This window comes from Ranitomeya variabilis, chromosome 6 (assembly GCF_051348905.1).
Source record: "Ranitomeya variabilis isolate aRanVar5 chromosome 6, aRanVar5.hap1, whole genome shotgun sequence".
NCBI lineage: Eukaryota > Metazoa > Chordata > Amphibia > Anura > Dendrobatidae > Ranitomeya > Ranitomeya variabilis.
Window position 1 is genome coordinate 135315259 of NC_135237.1, and position 21516 is coordinate 135336774.

At 47.0% G+C, this 21516-nt stretch overlaps 1 protein-coding gene across 1 annotated transcript in view; it reads right to left on the reverse strand.

Annotated features, from left to right (window-relative positions):
• CPNE4 (copine 4) overlaps window positions 1-21516 on the reverse strand; it is an 828774-nt gene that overhangs the window by 367592 nt on the left and 439666 nt on the right. Inside the window, exon 3 of the mRNA XM_077269031.1 lies at window positions 4393-4572. Within this exon, the coding sequence (XP_077125146.1) occupies window positions 4393-4572 (180 nt within the window). The remainder of the gene's footprint in view (window positions 1-4392; window positions 4573-21516) is intronic.

The window sequence follows — 21516 nt, forward strand, 5'->3', positions numbered from 1 at the left end:
ATCCAAGTGCTTAATTTTATTTCTCTATCAGAAGGAAGATAATATTACAGTATATGTTAAATAGTCAGTTCTGGTCAATCCCTGTCAATGATAGCATTCACCACACTTCACTTTGGGAATTCTGTTCTTGGGGTTGTTAGGGTCAGTCACGGGCCAAGATGTAGTGGTGTGACCCAAAGCGCTAGTGAGATGCCTTTTTATGAGTGTGTGTGTGCTGCTAGTACATTCAGATGTTCTCTAATCAGGCTGCATACCTTCCAATGGTGTAGGTGTGGCACCCCTGGGGTCCAGTCACCACAGAGGTACTGCAACTCACCCAGAGGTGTGGTATCTCACTCTCAGGTAAGGAGGGAGCACTACCCAGGACTCTAAAACTCACATCCAGCGCACACCAGTTCAGTCGGGGCACCTGGGGGTACCCTTAGGGAGATAGGCCTCATCCCAGGCTGGATAGGAAAGGGTGTTGAGGAGTGGGTGGGGTAGGCAGAGAAGGGGAGGAGCTAATTAGGAAGGACAGTGCAGAGAGTTAGAGAGAGAAGTGGAGCTGAGCAGACGAGCGGGTCTGCAGCTTCTGAGAAACGTACAGAGAAGGAGCTCCCAGTCAGAAGGAGCTGGAAAGAGAGCAAACAGATTGAAAAAGAGAGAGATTGTAAAGAAGCTTTAGAGGAAGAGGGGGTCCTAGGGGCATGGGTAGTGCAGAAGCCACCAGTGGGGCACACATCCAGAGTGGAGGGACCAGGTAGCAGGCAAGGGGATCGGCCCCAACTTAATGGAATACTTCAAGTTCAGCTAAGAAATCAGAGGCTGTGGCTTTTGCAAGAACACAGCCACATCCACCCATACTTCACCGAAAAGGCATCCGTATAGGTTCCAGCGGACTCAGAGAATGTTGCCCAACCAGGTTCGTAGCTGCTGGCTTAGGACACTATGGGTAAGGCACTGGGAGATTGCAGGGCCACTAACCTGAAGAACACAGCATCAGGCTTGCATTTGTGGACTAGATAACTGTGAGTAAAGCATTGGAAACTGCACCTTGCTGTGTCCTTGTGTCCATTCTACAACACCTGCCTGGCCTACCACAACTACCATCATCACATCACCTATTCATACAGTTGCCCTGGGGTTTAGCTCTGCCTGTGGAGAGCTGTACCAACTCATCACCATCAGCCCCAGCAGACCCTGCAGCATCGTCGGCTAACAACTTTATTTCCAAGTACCACAGGTGGCGTCACGATCACAAACAATTCCCATTTTATTACATTGACTCTTTTATTGGACGCTCAGGCCATGAACTGGGTCACTGCTGCCGTGACACATCCCCTTTAAGAACTGGCCCAGTACCGAGTATCCCCATTGCCCTGGCAGACGCTCCACAGGAATCCCCAATGTATTGCAATTACAAGGAAGGAAGCAGTCTATTTTAAAAATAAAACAGTCTTTACTAATGAAACTGATGTAACATATGTAGAATTAATAGCAGTCACAATACTTAGGGGCCAATTCATGACAGCTTTTCACCAGATTTCTGGTAAAAAAAGTTTTGAAAAATTGAATTTGTTGCACAAATACGAGGTTGCGAAAAAATGTTGTGTTCACTATATTCTTGCCCCAGTTCTAACAGAATTAAAATTGTGGGTATTGGGAATTAGTTGAATTGTCCTGGGTAGTGTATTCCAGAAAATTGGCGCAGCTTGCGTAAAGTGTTGAAGACGGGAGTGGGAGGATCAGTTTATTGAGGATGTGGTTCATAGGTCATTATTAGCAGAATGGAGGTAGAGTTATTGATAGAGATGAGGAAGGAGATGTAGGGTGGTGCAGAAATTTGTAGGTCTTTGTGGCTGAGAGTGGTAAGTTTGTATTGGACTCTGTAGCAGATAGGCAACCACTGCAATGAAAGGTGCAGGGTAGAGGCCTCAGTGTAGCAGTTGGCGAGGAATATGATCCTTGCTGTGCTGCATTCAGGACAGATTGGAGAGGGGAGAGTTTAGGAAGATTGAGACCGATTAGTAGAAAGTTGTAATAGTCTAGATGAGAATGAATAAGAGCTGCAGTATAAGTTTTTGCCAAGCCAAAGGCAAGGAAAGGTCGAATTCTAGAGATGTTTTTGAAGTGCAGGTGACATGAGCGGGTGATCAGATGTGGGGAGTGAAGGAAAGATCTTAGCCAAATATAACCAGAAGACAGTGGGTGGGCTGCTGGGAAGTAATGGGAGAACCACACATGGAAATGGCAATATTCGGTTTAGGAAGATTAGTAGAGTGAGGAAACACAAGGAGTTCTGTTTTTGACAGATTGAGTTTTAGATAGAGGGAAGGCATGATGTTCGAGACAATGATATATTCAAGTTATTTTTAGCTCACAAATGCCCCAGTTCTGTGCCGCAACACATTGCCATGCTTTGCCTTGTACAGTGAAGCACAGGATTAAACATTGCCACAATTGCTTAACTGTGTGACCACAAGTGGCCATCACACAATTCTTTTACTTCCATATACTGTGTTCATAATGGCCGCAACCTCACTCTAACCGAATAAAAGAGAAACAACTATGGATTAACCCTCTAACAGAATGGTGCCTGGCATTGCACTACTCTACAAGGTGAGCACATTTTCTTTGGTCTGTATGAAAAAATTCTAAAGTTCTACTGAAGAATACTCCTGTATGGGAGCTTCTGTGTCTCCTTTTTAATCCTCTCAATTATATATTAAACTAAAGCTGAATTAAACTAATATGATTCAACTAAATGTGGAATTTCTCTCTCTTAAATACTCTATTTTTATCTGTGAATATTTTTATTGAAAAATGGAAGAGTTTAATAACTGCAACAACTCAGGCATGACATGACAGGCCACGTAAAGTATCAGAGCAGAGTCATCGAGTTCTGAGGTGCGAAGTGCATGAAAACCACCAACGCTCTGCCATTCCAAGTATCGGATGGTTCTCTGGAGCTCTACGGATTGATGAATCAAACTTCTCTATCTGGCAGTCTAATGGCCAATTTATGTCAATGTCAGGAGAATGTAACCTGCCAGACTGCAATGTGCCCACTGTAAAGTTTGGCGGCAGAGGAAAATGCTATGGTGTTGTTTTACAGAGGTTGGCATGAGTGAAGCAAAATCTTAAAGGAGCTGGCCACTTGCTAATTTATAAATATTACAGGTTATTCGCCCGCACTTGTCCTGCTTTTCTCATAGACTACCTGTTCTCAAAATGGCTGCTGATGGAGGAACATATGACCAGACTTGTCCATTCATTTCCTTCCAATTAAAAAACACATCACATAGGAAAGCTGTTTTTAAATTTGACAAGGTTGATTTACAGATCCCATGCTCCTCCGCCAGCAGGTAATTTGAGGAGGGCCTTTTCTTTACCAGCATGAATGTGCCCCAGTGCACCAAGCAAGTATCAAAAAGGCAACGTTGGGTGCGTTTAGTATGGAAGGACATGACTGGTCCGTACAGAGCTATGACCATAACCCCATCGAATATATTTGGGATGAACTAGAACAGACATTGTGAGCACGTCGCTCTGTTGCAACATCAGTGTCTGACCTCTCAAGTAGGGTTGAGCGACTTTTGCTTTTTTGGGATCGAGTTGGGTTTTGTGAAACCCGACCTTCTCGAAAGTCGGAATGCGTGAAATCGGCCGATTCTACTGTAAAGTCGGGTTCCGGCCCGGAACACGAAACCCAATGCAAGTCAATGTGGATTATTTTTTCATTCTCTCTCTCTCTCTCTCGAAATCACTGCAGCCCAAGCGGTAATATGGCTCTATGACGCCGCAGAAACCAGGCCGGAACCTATGTCATCATGCTGCCCACACTCCTTAATTGGCTGAAAAAATGACGGGGAAGGCGTCATACAAAACGCGACTTTGGCGCCCAGATCGCCGACCACGTGGCCGATCCCACGCTGGAGTCGGGTTTCACAAAACCCGACTTTGCCAAAAGTCGGCGACTTTTGAAAATGAACGATCCGTTTCGCTCAACCCTACTCTCAAGTGCTCTTCTAGATGAATGGGCAAAAATTCCTATACACATTCCAAAATGTTATAGGAAGTCATACCAGAAAAGTGGAAAAGGTTATAGCTACAAACATGGAGGGAACAACTCTATATTAATGCCCATAGATGTCATAAAAGTACCTACAAGTGTAATATGTAGCTATTCTGATACTTTTACCCATATATACTAGTGTATGTAGCATAGTATATTGGTATGTAAACTATTTTTAAAAAGTGCATTTTCACAAACAAATGATAGAAGAGCCATACTCAAGCCCTCAGATGTTGGAGGTCACCATTTGATGTCCCTATATTCCACCTTGTGTATAAAAAAAAATCAGTATAGCCACACAAAAGATTGGTTGATTGTATTGGATTTTGTCTACTCACTTGTCCCAAAGTGCACTCCATACCACCAAGAAAATCTGCATCTTTCAAGCCGTTGTGGTTGCTGCTGATGTCGTGAACTTCAAAACGAAGGCGCTGAACTTCTTCAAAATAAAAGTCAACTGTGAAAATTTTGGAGAAAATAGGGTTGATGCATGTTCTGATAACTTCGGTTCTGTCCACCTGTGAGAAGAAGAAAAAGAAAGTCAATAACTAATTCACTTATTTATTTTTTTAATTGTCAATCTATCTATCTATGAGAAAGATTATGCAATAGAACCATAACTTTGCCATATTGGCCAATATAACTTCCACCATGATAATCTGTTAGGATGCATTATTCCTTCTTGTTATTTTTGTTTTGTTTTTTAAATTACATTGAGTGAGTGGATCTATCTAAAATATATAGAGAAGAGTTATTAAATTAAGAAGAATTGTTATTGTTATTGTCATTTGAAGGATGTAATGCAGCCATTTAATTTATATTCATGAGAACATTCTTTCACAGAAAAAGGCATCTTTAGGCACTGAAAATAATGTAGCTACAGCAACACCATTAGAAAAATAATAAATTGTGCATAAACCATATAATGATTATGCTTTGCGATTGAATTGGGGAGATAGTTATTAAAAAGTCCATTTCCAGGACCAGGTTTTTGCAAGTACTCTACATGTTAATTTGAAGAGGACGCTACTACATGTAAAGGGTACTTGAACAATCACAAGAGCACATGTAATTCTGTAAATGCAGCCAAAATCCATTTTGATGTAGTTTTGTTGAGAAGCATATTTTTATTGCATGTATATAATTTACATTTTTTATCAGGATTTCTGTATAAAAACATGTTTACGTCAGAGAAAATATAACTATTTGTAGGAAGGTTTGAAAATGTATTTTACTTGCCAATTTCTCAATAGTCTAGCTGTCAGAGGGAATGCCAAGGATTACACAGTTAGAATTCTTTTTGTCAGTGTTTCACAACACCAAGGCATACAAAATTTTAATATTTACTATATATATTGTAGGCTGTACTTTTTGTATATAACTGCATTTATGTGGGCAGCAGGGTGATCTTGTAGCAGCTGCGACGGGGCCAGACTACTTAGGGGCCCCATGGACAGGAGTGAAGGAGAATGAAATGGCCCATGATTGTTGATGATCCACCATTTGTGAGTGACCCGCAGCAGGGAGCCGTCACCGCTCTCTAATTATACTTACCTACTCCCGGCACGGTCCCTGGACGTCCCTGCTTCTTCCAGCGCTGCAGATTCTTCCTGCACTGAGCGGTCACATGGTCCCGCTCATTACAGAAATGAATATGCGGCTCCACCTCCCATAGGGGTGGAGCCGCATATTCATTTCTGTATTGAACGGTAACTGTGACCGCTCAATACAGGAAGAATCTGCAGTGCTGGAAGAAGCAGGGACGTCCAGGGACCGTGCCGGGAGTAGGTGAGTATACAGCGCTGCGCGATATTTACCGCTCCTCGTTCCGGTGCGGCTATGTCATCAGGGTCCTCTGGCAGTGACGCTCAGGTCAGAGGGCGCGGTGACGTAGTCAGTGCGCGCCCTCTGCTGAACGTCAGTGCCGAAGACGGAGCCGCACGAGGAGCAGCCAGGTAAATATTGAAAGTGCCGGGGGTCCTGAGCGAAGAGAGAGAGGTGAGGTGAGTATGTGATTTATTTTTTTTATGGCAGCAAAAGCATAAGGGGTAAGTGACTGTACGGAGCATTTTATGGGGCCATAACGCTTGTGCAGCGCCAGCACTATAAGGGGCAGTGACTGTGCGGAGCATCTTATGGGGCCATAACAATTGTGCAGCACTATAAGGGGCAGTGACTGTGCGGAGCATCTTACGGGGCCATAACACTTGTGCAGCACTATAAGGGGCAAGTGACTGTGCGGAGCATCTTATGGGGCCATAACAATTGTGCAGCACTATAAGGGGCAGTGACTGTGCGGAGCATCTTATGGGGCCATAACAATTGTGCAGCACTATAAGGGGCAGTGACTGTGCGGAGCATCTTATGGGGCCATAACAATTGTGCAGCACTATAAGGGGCAAGTGACTGTGCGGAGCATCTTATGGGGCCATAACAATTGTGCAGCATTATAAGGGGCAGTGGCTGTGCGGAGCATCTTATGGGGCCATAACAATTGTGCAGCATTATAAGGGGCAGTGGCTATACGGAGCATTTTATGGGGCCATAACACTTGTGCAGCGCCAGCACTATAAGGGGCAGTGGCTGTGCGGAGCATCTTATGGGGCCATAACAATTGTGCAGCATTATAAGGGGCAGTGGCTATACGGAGCATTTTATGGGGCCATAACACTTGTGCAGCGCCAGCACTATAAGGGGCAGTGGCTGTGCGGAGCATCTTATGGGGCCATAACAATTGTGCAGCACTATATGGGGCAAGTGACTGTACGGAGCATCTTATGGGGCCATAACACTTGTGCAGCACTATAAAGGGCAGTGGCTGTGCGGAGCATCTTATGGGGCCATAACACTTGTGCAGCACTATAAGGGGCAGTGACTGTGCGGAGCATCTTATGGGGCCATAACACTTGTGCAGCACTATAAGGGGCAGTGACTGTGCGGAGCATCTTATGGGGCCATAACACTTGTGCAGCACTATAAGGGGCAGTGGCTGTGCGGAGCATCTTACGGGGCCATAACGCTTGTGCAGCACTATAAGGGGCAAGTGGCTGTGCGGAGCATCTTATGGGGCCATAATGAACGGTGCAGAGCATTATATATGGCACAGCTTTCTATGGAGCATCTATGGGGCAATAATGAACGGTGCAGAGCATTATATATGGCACAGCTTTCTATGGAGTATCTATGGGGCCATAATGAATGGTGCAGAGCATTATGAATGGCACAGCTTTCTATGGAGCATCTATGGGGCCATAATGAACGGTGCAGAGCATTATATATGGGGCAGCTTTATATGGAGCATCTATGGGGCAATAATCAACGGTATGGAGCACTATGAGGGGGGCTGCGTTGTATTCTATGGGGGTTACCTTGAGTTGTATGGCAGGGCTGCGGGGGGGGGGGGGGCCATTTGGAAGTTCGCACCGGGGCCCATAACTTTGTAGTTACGCCACTGGGTTAAAATCCCACCAAGGACAACATCTGCAAGGAGTTTGTATGTTCTCCCGGTGATTACGTGTGTTTCCTCCAGGTTCTCCGGTTTCCTCCCAAACTCAAAAGACATACTGATATGGATTCTAGATTGCGAGCTCCATGTGGAGAAATCTTCTGTCATTGTGACATGTTCATCATCTTTATCAACAAAAACCATCAAGAAACATCAGAGAAATTAGTGGTGGATAGGTGGAGAATTTATTGGTAAGTAATTTTTTTTTATTTTTTGACAGCTCTTGGCGCTTCAAACATATCATAGGAAATAATTCTTTGGAGAATACTCCCTGGTCCCTTTTGAAGCAGAGGAAAAGGTTGTTCAACAAATCATTTCCCATTTTTCAGTTCAAAGTGTTGAGTGTATATGAGGAGTCCAACAATTGAAATATAAAAATATTTGGGGACCTCCATTGGTGACACGCTCTGCTATTACAAATGGTTTTGTTGCCAAAGGGTGTAAGTTCCTTGTGACCCCTATATCTACACCCTTGTCTGTTGCATGGAGGCACATAGAAAATTTCAGTTAGAGATTCACAAAAATATATATTTTTTCCATGCAAATTTAGATTTTAAACCCTTGCTATACTAAAACAAGTCAACAACAGGACTCGAGCAATTTGGCTAGTATACAGTACACTTAGGGTTTTTGGCTTTGAACAGTCTCTTTTGGTAGCACCACGAACAATAAGCAGTTAACAGAGACCACCAGAAAACAGCTGTAATCTGTTAGCAAAGGAAGCAGCATGTGTATAATGCAGAGTAGGATAGGCATTACACAGTTCTTACTGAAATGAAGGAGCTGTCCCTGTTTCTAAAGAGCTGATTGAGAAAACCACAGAGCCCGTGAGGCACAGATTAACAGATGCAATTTTTCATCATTTCTTATCACCATGATCTGAAATGAAGGTACATTCGGGGGTATGGCGATAATCCTTTTATTACTTACACTTTGGCTGATCAACTGATCAGTCTATTCTGACATAAACCTGACATTGTGTCCAGCCTGTTGCAGAATAGATACTGACCTCAATCAATAAGAGAGCATTCAGTCTATTAATGTAAGGAAGGAATATAACGACTAATACAAGAGATAGTAGAGTGAGATACAAAAGCAATTGCTCAAGCAGCCTATAAGATGAAGTTTGTTAAAATTTTGGCAGAAGTAAAAAAAAGAATAGGATGTACTTAAAACATACTATTTCAAGATATATACAGGGGTTAAAGGGAATCTGTCAGTTTTTGCTACCTCATTTGAGAGCAGTCTGATGTAGGCAAAGAGACCCTGAATCTGGCGATATATCACTTATCTGGGTGCAGTTGTTCTGACACAATCAGAGTTTTTAAATTTAGCAATGCAGCAGAGTTGAGAAAGCTAACCCCACCCACATCAGGCTATATATGTACATAGTCTATTGACAGTGAGCTGCTTATCACAGAAAGGACCTGACTTGGCAGTGCGTGCCTGATAGTCACAACAAAGTTAATCACCAGGTGATTAAGCCTAAGTCAGTGAGCGCTGCCCGTCTTTCCTCATATGCAGTCTCGGTGACTGTGCCTATGCAGCCGCCCTGCCTGTGAATCCCAGCCCCGCAATGTGAATAAATCATAAGTCACTGCAGGGCTGGGATTCACAAGCAGGGCGGCCGCACAGGCGCAGTCACCGAGACTGCATATGAGGAAAGACGGGCAGCGCTCACTGCGCCTGCACCAGGCAGGAAAAAAGAGCGCAGGCGCCGGCTATTTTCAAAACAGCAGCGAGGAGGCGGTGCCCGGCGCCAAGAAGATTTGAGTGATGGCTGTGTGGCGTCTGCTGCAGGGGGGAAACGCCTGCCTCCTTGACTGAAGACAAGGTATTTCTGAAAATTAAAAAACTGATTATTTCTCTAGTTACAGCACCCAGAACTAAAAGAGCTACCTTGTCAGAATGCAGCATTACTGCTGCACAAGGTGGCTCTTTTAGTTTGAAACGACTGGGGGGTGACAGGTTCCCTTTAAGAGTGTTTTGTACCACAAGACATGAGACTGTAAAAATGATTACAGATTCAGCATAGGATACATTTAATATACAGTGTAACAGCACCTCTATATGTCATATTTAGTGTTGAGCATTCCGATACCGCAAGTATCGGGTATCGACCGATATTTGCGGTATCGGAATTCCGATACCGAGTTCCGATATTTTCCGTATATCGGATACCGGAATCGGAAGTTCCCAGAATTCAAACTGCCCGAATTCAGCCAATGAGGACTGATTAGAAGTGTGGGCACATCCTGTTCTGCATGGTGGGCATGTAACTACTGGCATGGCTGTGATTGGCTGCTGAAATGATGTCATGCTGCAGTTTAAAAGTCGCTGGCGCCATTTTGGGCTCACTTTGCTGTGAATTCAGTTAGGGACAGGACGCTGTGTTCTGACTGCGGGCCAGTTTAGAGATAGCGATTTGCTTCATTGTGCTTTACCCAGGCTAATTTAGCAACCGCTGTGTGAGAACCTTGCTTTTGCCTTGCAGCGCTGTTCACAGCTGTCTGCTAGGTCTCTGTGTGAGTGTACATCGCTCTGTAGTCTGTGTGCAGCCACAGCCGGTTGTATTCAGCTCAGGGTGCGTCACTGCCTCATACCGTTCTATCCATTGTCCTTTTTTGCTATTAGTGCAGCCTGCTGCACTTTTTTTCAAATATTTCCTATTAGTGGCTTTCCACCCGTATCCAGCTACATTGTGGAAAAACACTAGATAGGATTACATAGAGGAGGTTTTTTTTGGCCTTGCAGCGCCATTTACGGCTGTCTGCACGGTCTCTGTGTGAGTGCACATCGCTCTGTAGTCTGTGTGCAGCCACAGCCGGTTGTATTCACCTCAGGGTGCGTCACTGCCTCATACCGTTCAATCCATTGTCCTTTTTTGCAATTAGTGCAGCCTGCTGCACATTTTTTCAAATATTTCCTATTAGTGGCTTTCCACCCGTATCCAGCTAAATTGTCGAAAAACACTACATAGGATTACATAGAGGAGCTTTTTTTGGCCTTGCAGCGCCATTTACGGCTGTCTGCACGGTCTCTGTGTGAGTGCCCATCGCTCTGTAGTCTGTCCGCAGCCACAGCCGGTTGCAGTAAGCTCAGGGTGCGTCACTGCCTCATACCGTTAAATCCATTGTCCTTTTTTGCAATTAGTGCAGCCTGCTGCACATTTTTTCAAATATTTCCTATTAGTGGCTTTCCACCCGTATCCAGCTAAATTGTGGAAAAACACTACATAGGATTACATTGAGGAGCTTTTTTTTGGCCTTGCAGAGCCGTTTACAGCTGTCTGCACGGTCTCTGTGTGAGTGCACATCGCTCTGTAGTCATTTCTGCAAAAAAAATAAATAAATAAAGTTCACCAAACACTCCACTTTACAGTTGTGTAGGCCACATTAGCTTATATTAAAGTCTAGTCCACACTTTAGAAAATTAGTATTTCTTATACCTGTTAGGAGCTGTTCAGGAATAAGCACACTAAGCCCTTAGTACTTTTCTGCTTATCTTTATCAGTCAACCAAGATGAAGAGGGCAGGGAGTAAGGCATGTGGGCGTGGGTGTGGGCGCAGAGGAGGGAGAGGACGTGGGGATTCTGTGCCTGCTGCGGGCACCGGTGACTCATCATCACCCAGTTTCAGCAAGTAACAGTCCCTCATGCGCAGCTTTGTAGGAGATCGCCATACACTGCTGCTGCGTGAAGAAGAAATTGAAGCCGTTGTCGGATGGATTGCAGCTAACGCATTGACTTCAATTAGTGCCACATCCTCTCAGGCACAGAGCACTGGAGAGCACCCATCTGTCTCTTCACCACCTGCCAAATTGCCCAGGCAGTCAGAGAGCCCAGGACAGGAGCCATCTCTACTTCTGTTCTCTGAATCTCTTGGCTTGGAAACAGGGGGCCAGCCAAGCAGCATTGGAGAAATGGAAGAAGAGGCAGTGTGCAGTGATGCCCAACAGCTTTGTCTCTCTGACTCTGAAGAGGCGGGTGGGCCAGTGCCTCCGGTCACCACACCGCAGTGCGCATCTGATGATGAGACTCAGGTGCCACTTTCTGGTGCATACTGTGCTGCCGAGACTACCCAGGAGGAGCAGTTGGTGGCAGAGGGTAGTGTAGATGATGAGGTCCTTGACCCATCGTGGCGTGAGGTACAGGAAGGTGGTGGGAGCAGCTCCGAGGAAGAGATTCCTCGAATGGGCCAAAGAGGGAGAGGGAGGGGGAAGACTGCAGTTCCTGTTGCCTCCACTTCGGCACCCGTTAGGAGCACGCCTCTTCCAAAAGCCGAAACAGGCGCTCCCAAGACTTGCATTGCCTGGTCCTTTTTTGACACAGTTGCAGATGACATTTGCTTAGTCAAATGCAAGGTGTGTCATCAGAAAGTCAAAAGAGGGAAAAATGTCAGCAACCTCAATACCTCCAACATGTGGAAACATGTGCGGACCAAGCACGCGGTGGAGTTACAAAAACACACTGAAGACCTAGGCCAACCAACAGCGGCACCTACCACCTCTTCAGCTCGTGTTGTTGCCTCTTCCTCCAGCTCACACACAGCTGGTTCGGCTTCCTCACAGGATCGCCATGGAAGAACCTCTGGCACTGTTGTCCAGAGACCCACAGTAATTCCACCCGCAGCACCACGTTCCCAGTCATCCTCACACTCCCAGTCCAGTCTACAGCCATCGGTAGCACAGGCATAGGAGAAAAGGCGGCCATTCTCAGCAAACCACTCCCGAGCACAGGCTCTGAATGCTGGCATTGCAAAACTACTGTCCCTTGAAATGCTGTCATTCAGGCTGGTGGAGACAGACAGCTTCCGTAACTTGATGGCATTGACAGTCCCACAATACAATGTGCCCAGCCGCTTTTATTTCAGCAGGCAAGCCATCCCTGCCCTGCACAAGCATGTGGCGGGACACATAAAACACGCGCTACTGAACGCTGTCAGTAGCAAGGTCCACTTCATCACCGATGCGTGGACAAGTCACCATGGGCAGGGGCGATACCTTTCCCTCACTGCCCATTGGGTTAATGTTGTTGAGCCGGGTACAGATCGTGCGAGTGGCACAGGACGTGTTCTGCCAACTCCAAGGATTGCAGGAATCCAGTCTGTACGCATTGACTCCTCCTCATACACAAGTTCCTCAGAATCATCGCTGCAGGAGCCGTCAAATTCCACCTCCACATGGACCCATGAACGTTTACCTGTTATGACCGACATGAGCACAGCTGTGGCCAAACGCCAACAGGCTGTCTTGAAATTAATTTCTTTGGGGAATCGAAGCCACACAGCGCAGGAGCTCTGGAATGCCATCAAGCAGGAGAGCGACGTGTGGTTTGTGCCAGCGAATCTCCAGCCAGGCATGGTAGTGTGTGACAATGGCCGAAATCTGGTGGCAGCTCTGGCCTTAGGCAACCTCACTCACATACCATGTCTGGCACATGTGCTCAACTTGGTCGTGAAGAGTTTTTTGAGGGACTATCCGGATATTGATGCACTGCTGCACAAGGTCCGCCTAGAGTGTGCTCACTTGCGGCGTTCCAGCATGGCAAGATCACGCATTGCAGCTCTGCAGCGCCGATTCCGCCTTCCGGAACATCGCATCATATGTGACCTACCCACCAGGTGGAATTCCACGTTACATATGTTGGAGCGGTTGTGTGAGCAGCAGCCAGCAGTAATGGAGTACCAGCTGCATCAGGTGCAAAGAAGTCGCACTCCGCGCCATTCAGACTTCACAACCACTGAGTGGGCCACTATGAAGGACGTCTGCCAGGTTTTGCGTTCCTTCGATGATTCCACGTGGATGGTGAGTGCAGATGATGCACTAGTCAGCATGACTGTCCCCCTTATCTGACTGCTTCAACAAACACTGCAAGCGCTAAGGGATGATGTTGTGGAAGAGGTGGAGGATGAGGAGTCACCAATTCCATCAGCTTCTGGACAGTCAGCGCTACGTGGTTCCTCACAAAGGCCTAGGCAGGGGACACTTTGTGAGGAGGATGAGGAGGAGTCAATGGAGGAGAAGGACATCGGTCCAGAGGAGGGAGTTACACAATTCTCCAGTAGTCAGTGTGTAGAGCGAGGGTGGGGTGATGCAGAGCAGGCAGAGATCACGCCTCAAGTAGGGGACAGCGTTTCTTGGCCAATTGGCAGTCTGCAGCACATGGCTGATTACATGCTGCAGTGCCTGAGAAACGACCGCCGCATCGCCTACATTCTCAACACGGCTGATTATTGGGTGTACACCCTCCTAAATCCTCGCTACCAGGACAACTTACAAAGCCTCATAACACCATTGAACCAGGAGCGTAAAATGCAGGAGTACCAAGACACACTGGTGAATTCCATCAACTTCTCCAGTCCAAGCAAGAGCAGTGCTGCTAGTGCTTAACAAAGCAGCTCAGTGCGTCGAGGCAGTGGAGGAAGCTCTGCACAAAGAGGGAGCAGAAGCAGTGCCTCAGCACAAGGCAAGACCAGTATGGCCCAACTGTGGCACAGTTTTGTGTGCCCGCCACACATGTCTACACCATCACAGATGTCTCCAGTCAGCAGGAGGCAACGTTTCCGTCAGATGGTGACAGACTACATGTCTTGCCCTCTTACTGTACTCCCAGACGGCTCTTCCCCTTTCAAATTTTGGGTCTCTAAGCTGGATACATGGCCAGAGCTAAGCCAGTATGCATTGGAGGTGCTGGCTTGCCCTGCTGCTAGTGTATTATTGGAATGCGTCTTTAGTGCCACAGGTGGTGTACTAACAGACCGTCGCATGCGACTATCCTCCGATAACGTTGACCGGCTTATTTTTCTGAAACTGAACAAGGCCTGGATCTCGCAGGAATTTGACACTCCTCTTCCAGATTAAATAATTGGTTGGCTACAGTATCCAGGTCTCCTGTTGCCTTCATGTTTCTACCACCTGAACTGTAATCCCTGGGCTCCAACACCACCAGTTGATGCTCAGAAGTGCAGGCTGCACAGTCAAAACACATGACTCAGTGCTATTGGGTTTCAGTAACGTCAGCTGATCCCCAGCTGTGTAGCTGGCAATGTGTCCTGCGACCGCCACGCTGACACAACTACTGAAATTTAAGGGAACCTGTCCCCCCTAGGCGTTTGTTACTGAAAGAGCCACCTTGAGCAGCAGTAATGCTGCACAAGGAAAAGGTAGCTCTTTTAGTTTAGCTCCTTGCACACGCAGAACTTAACACTTATAAAATGTGTTCCCTCATACCGTGAGACCGTCCTGGAGGTAGGACTTTCCTTCGTAATGGGACGCAGCACAGCCGTCATTCCTACCCCTTGGTGAATCTGTCCCGTAGCCAGCGCTGTTATGTTATCCCTTGGCCATGCGCACTTACCACTGCCCGTCTTCTGATATCATTTGTTGTCAGGCTGCCTGTGCCTGTGCGGCCGCGCTGCCCGAGATCCTGCCTCGCAGCCTCTTCTGATTTAATCACACTGCGGGCCTGGGATCCATGGGCATGCGCAGTGCATATCTTCACCTCAGGCTCTCACTCATCTCCCTCCACCTTCTTCAGACTGTGCACCATCAGCTGATCCCTAATAGCATGCCACGGCCGTGACGTCGCACAGTCTGAAGAAGCCGGAAGGAGGGGAGTGAGAGGCGAAGATATGCACTGCGCATGCCCATGGATCCCAGGCCCGCAGTGTGATTACATTAGACGACACTGCGAGGTGGGATCTCGGGCAGCGCGGCCGCACAGGCGCAGCCAGCCTGACAACAAATGATGTCAGAAGACAGGCAGCGCTAAGTGCGCATGGCCAAGTGATAAGATAACAGCGCAGGCTATGGGACAGATTCAAACAACGCTGAGGAGGCGGCGCACGGCACCAAGGGGGTAGGAATGATGGCTGTGCTGCGTCCCATTACGAAGGAAAGTCTCACCTCCGGGACGGTCTCACGGTATCAGGGGACACATTTTATAAGTGTATAATTCTGCATTTGCAAGGAGCATAATTAAAAGAGCCACCTTTTCCTTTTGCATCCTTAGTGCTGCACAAGATGTCTCTTTCAGCTACAAACGCCTTGGGGGGTTAAAGGTTCCCTTTCAACTTTGTCCAATCAGGCTTCGGCCTACACGCTGTTCCTCTGCTCCTCCTTGATTCCCTGGGCTCCAACACCGCCAGTTGCTGCCCGGAAGTGCTGTCTGCACAGTCAACAGTTGCTCCTCTGTTATTGGGGTTCAGTAACGCCAGCTGCTCCCCTGCTGTGTTGCGGCAATACCTCCAGCCTGCTCCTCCTGCTGTCCCTGGGCTTCAACACCGCCAGTTGCTGCCCGGAAGTGCTGTCTGCACAGTGAACAGTTGCTCCTCTGTTATTGGGGTTCAGTAACGCCAGCTGCTCCCCTGCTGTGTTGCGGCAATGTGTCCTGCGACCACCACGCTGACACAACTACTAAAATTTAAGGGAACCTGTCCCCCCCAGGCGTTTGTTACTGAAAGAGCCACCTTGTGCAGCAGTAATGCTGCACAAGGAAAAGGTGCCTCTTTTCTTTGAGCTCCTTGCACACGCTGAACCTAACACTTATGAAATGTGTCCCCTCACACCGTGAAACCGTCCCGGAGGTGGGACTTTCCTTCATAATGGGACCCAGCACAGCTGTCATTCCTACCCCCTTGGCGCCGTGCGCCGCCTCCTCAGCATTGTTTGAATCTGTCCCGTAGCTTGCGCTGTTATGTTATCCCTTGGCCATGCGCATTTAGCGCCGCCCATCTTCTGACATCATTTGTTGTCAGGCTGGCTGCGCCTGTGCGGCCACGCTGCCCGAGATCCCGCCTCGCAGTCTCTTCTGATTTAATCACACTGCGGGCCTGGGATCCATGGGCATGGGCAGTGCATATCTTCACCTCAGGCTCTCACTCATCTCCCTCCGCCTTCTTCAGACTGTGCGCCATCAGCTGATCCCTAATAGCATGCCACGGCCGTGACGCCGCACAGTCTGAAGAAGCGGGAAGGAGGGGAGTGAGAGGCGAAGATATGCACTGCCCATGCCCATGGATCCCAGGCCCGCAGTGTGATAACATTAGACAACACTGCCAGGTGGGATCTCGGGCAGCGCGGCCGCACAGGCGCAGCCAGCCTGACACCAAATGATGTCAGAAGACGGGCAGCGCTAACTGTGCATAGCCAAGGGATAACATAACAGCCCAGGCTTCGGGACAGAATCAAACAATGCTGAGGAGGCGGCGCACGTCGCCAAGGGAATAGGAATGACGGCTGTGCTGCGTCTCATTACGAAGGAAAGTCCCACCTCTGGGACGGTCTCATGGTGTGAGGGGGCACATTTCATAAGTGTCTAGTTCTGCCTTTGCAAGGAACATAATTAAAAGAGCCACCTTTTCCTTTTGCACCATTAGTGCTGTACAAGATGGCTCTTTCAGCTACAAACGCCTGGGGGGTTAAAGGTTCCCTTTCAACTTGCTCCAATTAGGCCTCAGCCTACACTCCGCTACTCCTTGATTCCCTAGGCTCTAACACTGCCCGTTGGTGCTTGGAAGTGCTGGCTGCACAGAGAAAAACACTCGCCACTGTGTCAGTGGGGTTCAGTAACGTCAGCTGTTCCCCTGCTTTGTAGCCGGCAACGTGTCCTGCAAACGCCTCGCAGACACAACAGACACTAAGCTGCCTCCATTGCAGGCTTCGGCCTACACTCTGCTCCTTTGCTCCTCCTTGATTCTCTGGGCTCTAACACTGCCAGTTGGTGCTCGGAAGTGCTGGCTGCACAGAGATAAACACTCGCCACTGTGTCAGTGGGGTTCAGTAACGCCTGCTGTTCCCCTGCTGTGTAGCCGGCAACGTGTCCTGCAAACGCCACGCAGACACAACAGACACTAAGCAGCCTCCAGTGCAGGCTTCGGCCTACACTCTGCTCCTCTGCTCCTCCTTGATTCCCTGGGCTCTAACATCGCCAGTTGGTGCCCGGAAGTGCTGGCTGCACAGAGAAAAACACCCGCCACTGTGTCCGTGGGGTTCAGTAACGTCAGCTGTTCTCCTGCTGTGTAGCCAGCAACGTGCCCTGCAAACGCCACGCAGACACAACAGACAATAAGCTGCCTCCAGTGCAGGCTACGGCCTACACTCTGCTCCTCCTTGATTCCCTGGGCTCTAACACCACCTGTTGGTGCTCGGAAGTGCTGGCTGCACAGAGAAAAACACCCGCCACTGTGTCAGTGGGGTTCAATAACGCCAGCTGTTCCCCTGCTGTGTAGCCAGCAACATGTCCTGCAAACGCCACGCAGACACAACAGATATTAAACTGCCTCCAGTGCAGGCTTCGGCCTACACTCTGCTCCTCCTGCTGTCCCTGGGCTCTAACACCGCCAGTTGGTGCTCGGAAGTGCTGGCTGCACAGAGAAAAACACTCACCACTGTGTCAGTGGGGTTCAGTAACGTCAGCTGTTCCCCTGCTTTGTAGCCGGCAACGTGTCCTGCAAACGCCACGCAGACACAACAGACAATAAGCTGCCTCCAGTGCAGGCTTCGGCCTACACTCTGCTCCCCCTGCTGACCCTTGGCTCCAACACTGCTAGTTGGGGCTCTAGGAAGACAATCTTGAATAGGTCCCCCTGGTTCCAGTACCATCAGCTGGTTCCGGGCAGAGCCTTTGGCTTAGGTGCCTCCTTCTGGGTATCCGAATTCCACCAACGTCAGGTGGTCCTTGGTAGTGCTTTCTGGCACGGGTACCTCCTGCTTAGTAACCGGGTTCCAGTAACGTCAGCTGGTCCTCGGTAGTTCCATTGACTCTTGTACCTTCGGCTACCCATCCGGGTTCCAGTACCGTCAGCTTGTTCTCGGCAGTGTCTTTTGCTCTTGTACCTTCTGCTCCCCATCCTGGTTCCAGTACCGTCAGCTGGTTCCGGGCAGAGCATTTGGCTTAGGTGCCTCCTTCTGGGTATCCGAGTTCCACCAACGTCAGGTGGTCCTTGGTAGTGCTTTCTGGCACGGGTACCTCCTGCTTAGTAACCAGGTTCCAGTAACGTCAGCTGGTCCTCGGTAGTTCCATTGGCTCTTGGACCTTCGGGTAGCGATCTGAGTTCCAGTTCCATCAGCTGGTTATCGGCATTTTCTCAGCCTTCTTGTACCTTCTGTTACATTTCCAAGTTCAAGACCCTAAAGACGACGACCCGGAAGACCGAGAAGCAGAAGAACAAGAGGCTGCAGAACAAAGAGCAGAAGAACATTAAGCATAAGACTAAACATCAGAGCAAAAGATATTACCCAAATTATAAGCAGAAGAAGACTAAGCAGTGTATGGGGGTGAGTCCGTTCCTCCTCGTGGTGCCCCTGGAAAAAGCCTGCTGCTGCAGGCCTAACTGAACGTGGACAAAACCTGTTGTAACTCTTTTGTGACAGGCAGAACGTAAGGTGTAATCTTCAAACTGTTATAGATAACAACTACAGGAATGCCTGTCACAAATAAGAATATGATGAAGAAGTAGAATAGTTTAATAAAAAGAATATGAAGAATGTAACAAAAAAAAATAATAGGTAGAAGATGAAGAAGAAGATGAATAAGGTGAAGAAGTTGATGTCAAAGATGCTGCTGCTGAGGATGATAAGGAAGAAAGTGTCAGAGAAGTAAAAAAGAAGGTGAAGGGCATGGAAGTAGTGAAACATCAATATCTGACAAATTAAAACAAATCTTAACATAGTCAATATCTTTGTAACTCCGAACGTCTTAAAAAAAAATAATAAATTCCTGCTATTCTATTTGATTGGGCTAAACCTCTATGCCTTTAATGTCTCTGCCACCTCCCCCAATACATCCTACATTATTCTTAGTTGTTTTCCTTCATGTAGAATGAACCTACAAGGAAAGAAAGGGTTTATTTTAATTGCGATAGTTTGGTCCCATTGACTTGCATTGGTATCTGGTATCGGTATCAGCGATAGCCGATATTTTTTGAATATCGGCCGATCCAATCCGATACCGATACTTTCTGATATCGGAAGGTATCGCTCAACACTAGTCATATTATAATAAACAAATAAGCTTTGTTTTCAACATTGTGATAAAGGTGATATTAGAGTCCGAAATACCTTAGAATTTAAGGAAAACTTATACTATTATGATAGAATCTAAAAAAGTGGATAGTAATAGTTGCTCATCTACATATCAACCTCAGAGGCATGCAAGAAAATTATTCCTTCCTTCACTCAGCAACAGTCTCTGTATCACTTTCTCAACCGCTTAGCACATACTCCCAGTACATGTCACCTCTTTTGCCAGTCATGCCTTGCAGTAGCTTGTTTGGCAATTTGCAATTTGCACACTTTTGTGGCCTAACCTTCAAAGTTACTGCATCCGATTTTCTCACATACTGGCATATATCCTCTAGCCATCTCTGCCCTGGTAGTGGTAAAGATTTGATAACTATGAGATATCAGAAGATTATTTAAATTTCCTTTAAATACATCTCTAAATGTTTTTCATTTATTTAGTGTTTAAAGCATGAAATGATATAACAATATTAAACATTGAAGGCATCAGATAAGGCACTGACATTTTATTTCTAGTAAATACATTCCTTACATCTCCGGTATGATTTAATAGTATTGTTACTTATCACAATAATCCAATATTTTAAAATATTTCTATTAACTTATCATTAAAGAAAGTTATATATCTTGGTGACGTGTTAGCGAGTAGATAGAAAAATATTTAGAATTGAGAGTCCTCAGTGGTTTATACCTTTTAATGGCTAACTGAAAAGATGCTAACAAATTGCAAGCTTTCGAGACTACGCAGGTCTCTTCATCAGGCAGAGACTAATGCAAATTCTGAAGAATCACATATTTATACACAACACAGCAGAAAGATAATGCAACAGATAAGACAAGTGAGGTGATGCAGAGCTATCATTATGGGAGAGTGATAAATTATCACTGTTTATTTATTTACTGTTTTAAAATTTTGAAGTGTGTCTGTGGGAATGTTTACCGATTCATTTAGAAGAACATTTGAGGGTGAGACACTATTGTTGGAGGGTAGGGAATGGCTCTCAATCTCAGTTCTAGGACATCCCACAAGTATCCTATGAGATTGAGAACAGTTCTCTGTGCAGGCCAGTCAGGTTCATTCACAGCAAACTCACCCAACCATACCTTATTGGAACTTGTTTTGCGCACTGGAGCACAGTGATACTTAAAGGGAATCTGTCACCCCAAAAATTGTATATGAGCTAAGGCCAACGGCATCAGGGGTTATCTACAGCATTCTGTAATGCTGTAGATAAGCCCCCGATGTAAACTGAAAGGTAAGAAAAACGAGTTAGATTATACTCACCCAGGGGCAGTCTGGTGTGGTCCGGGTCCGATGGGCATTGCGGTCCGGTCTGGCACCTCCTAGCTTCATACAATGATGTCCTCTTCCTGTTTTCCTGCCTCCGCTCTGTCGGAGGCGTACTTTGTCTGCCCTGTTGAGGGCAGAACAAAGTACTGCAATGCGCAGGCGCAGGGCCTCTCTGACCTTTCCCGGCACCTGCGCACTACAGTATAATCAAACTCATTTTTCTTACCTTTCAGGATACATCGGGGGCTTATCTACAGCATTACAGAATGCTGTAGATAAGCCCCTGATGCCGGTGGCCTTAGCTCATATACGATTTTTGGGGTGACAGATTCCCTTTAAACAGAAAAGGGTCTTCCCCAAAGCTGGAAGTATTTATTTATTTTTGTTTATTTTACTCATTTATATAGTGCCATTAATTCCACAGCACTTTTAAATATTATTGGCACTGTCTCCACTAGTGCTCACCATCTAAATTCGCTAACAGTAAGTCTTTGGAATGTGGGAGGAAACCGGAGAACCCGGAGGAAACCAACACAAACACGGGGAGAACATACAAACTCCTTGCAGATATTGTCCTTGGTGGGATTTGAACCTAGGACCCCAGCACTGCAAGGCTGCAGTGTTAATCACTGAACCACCGTGCTG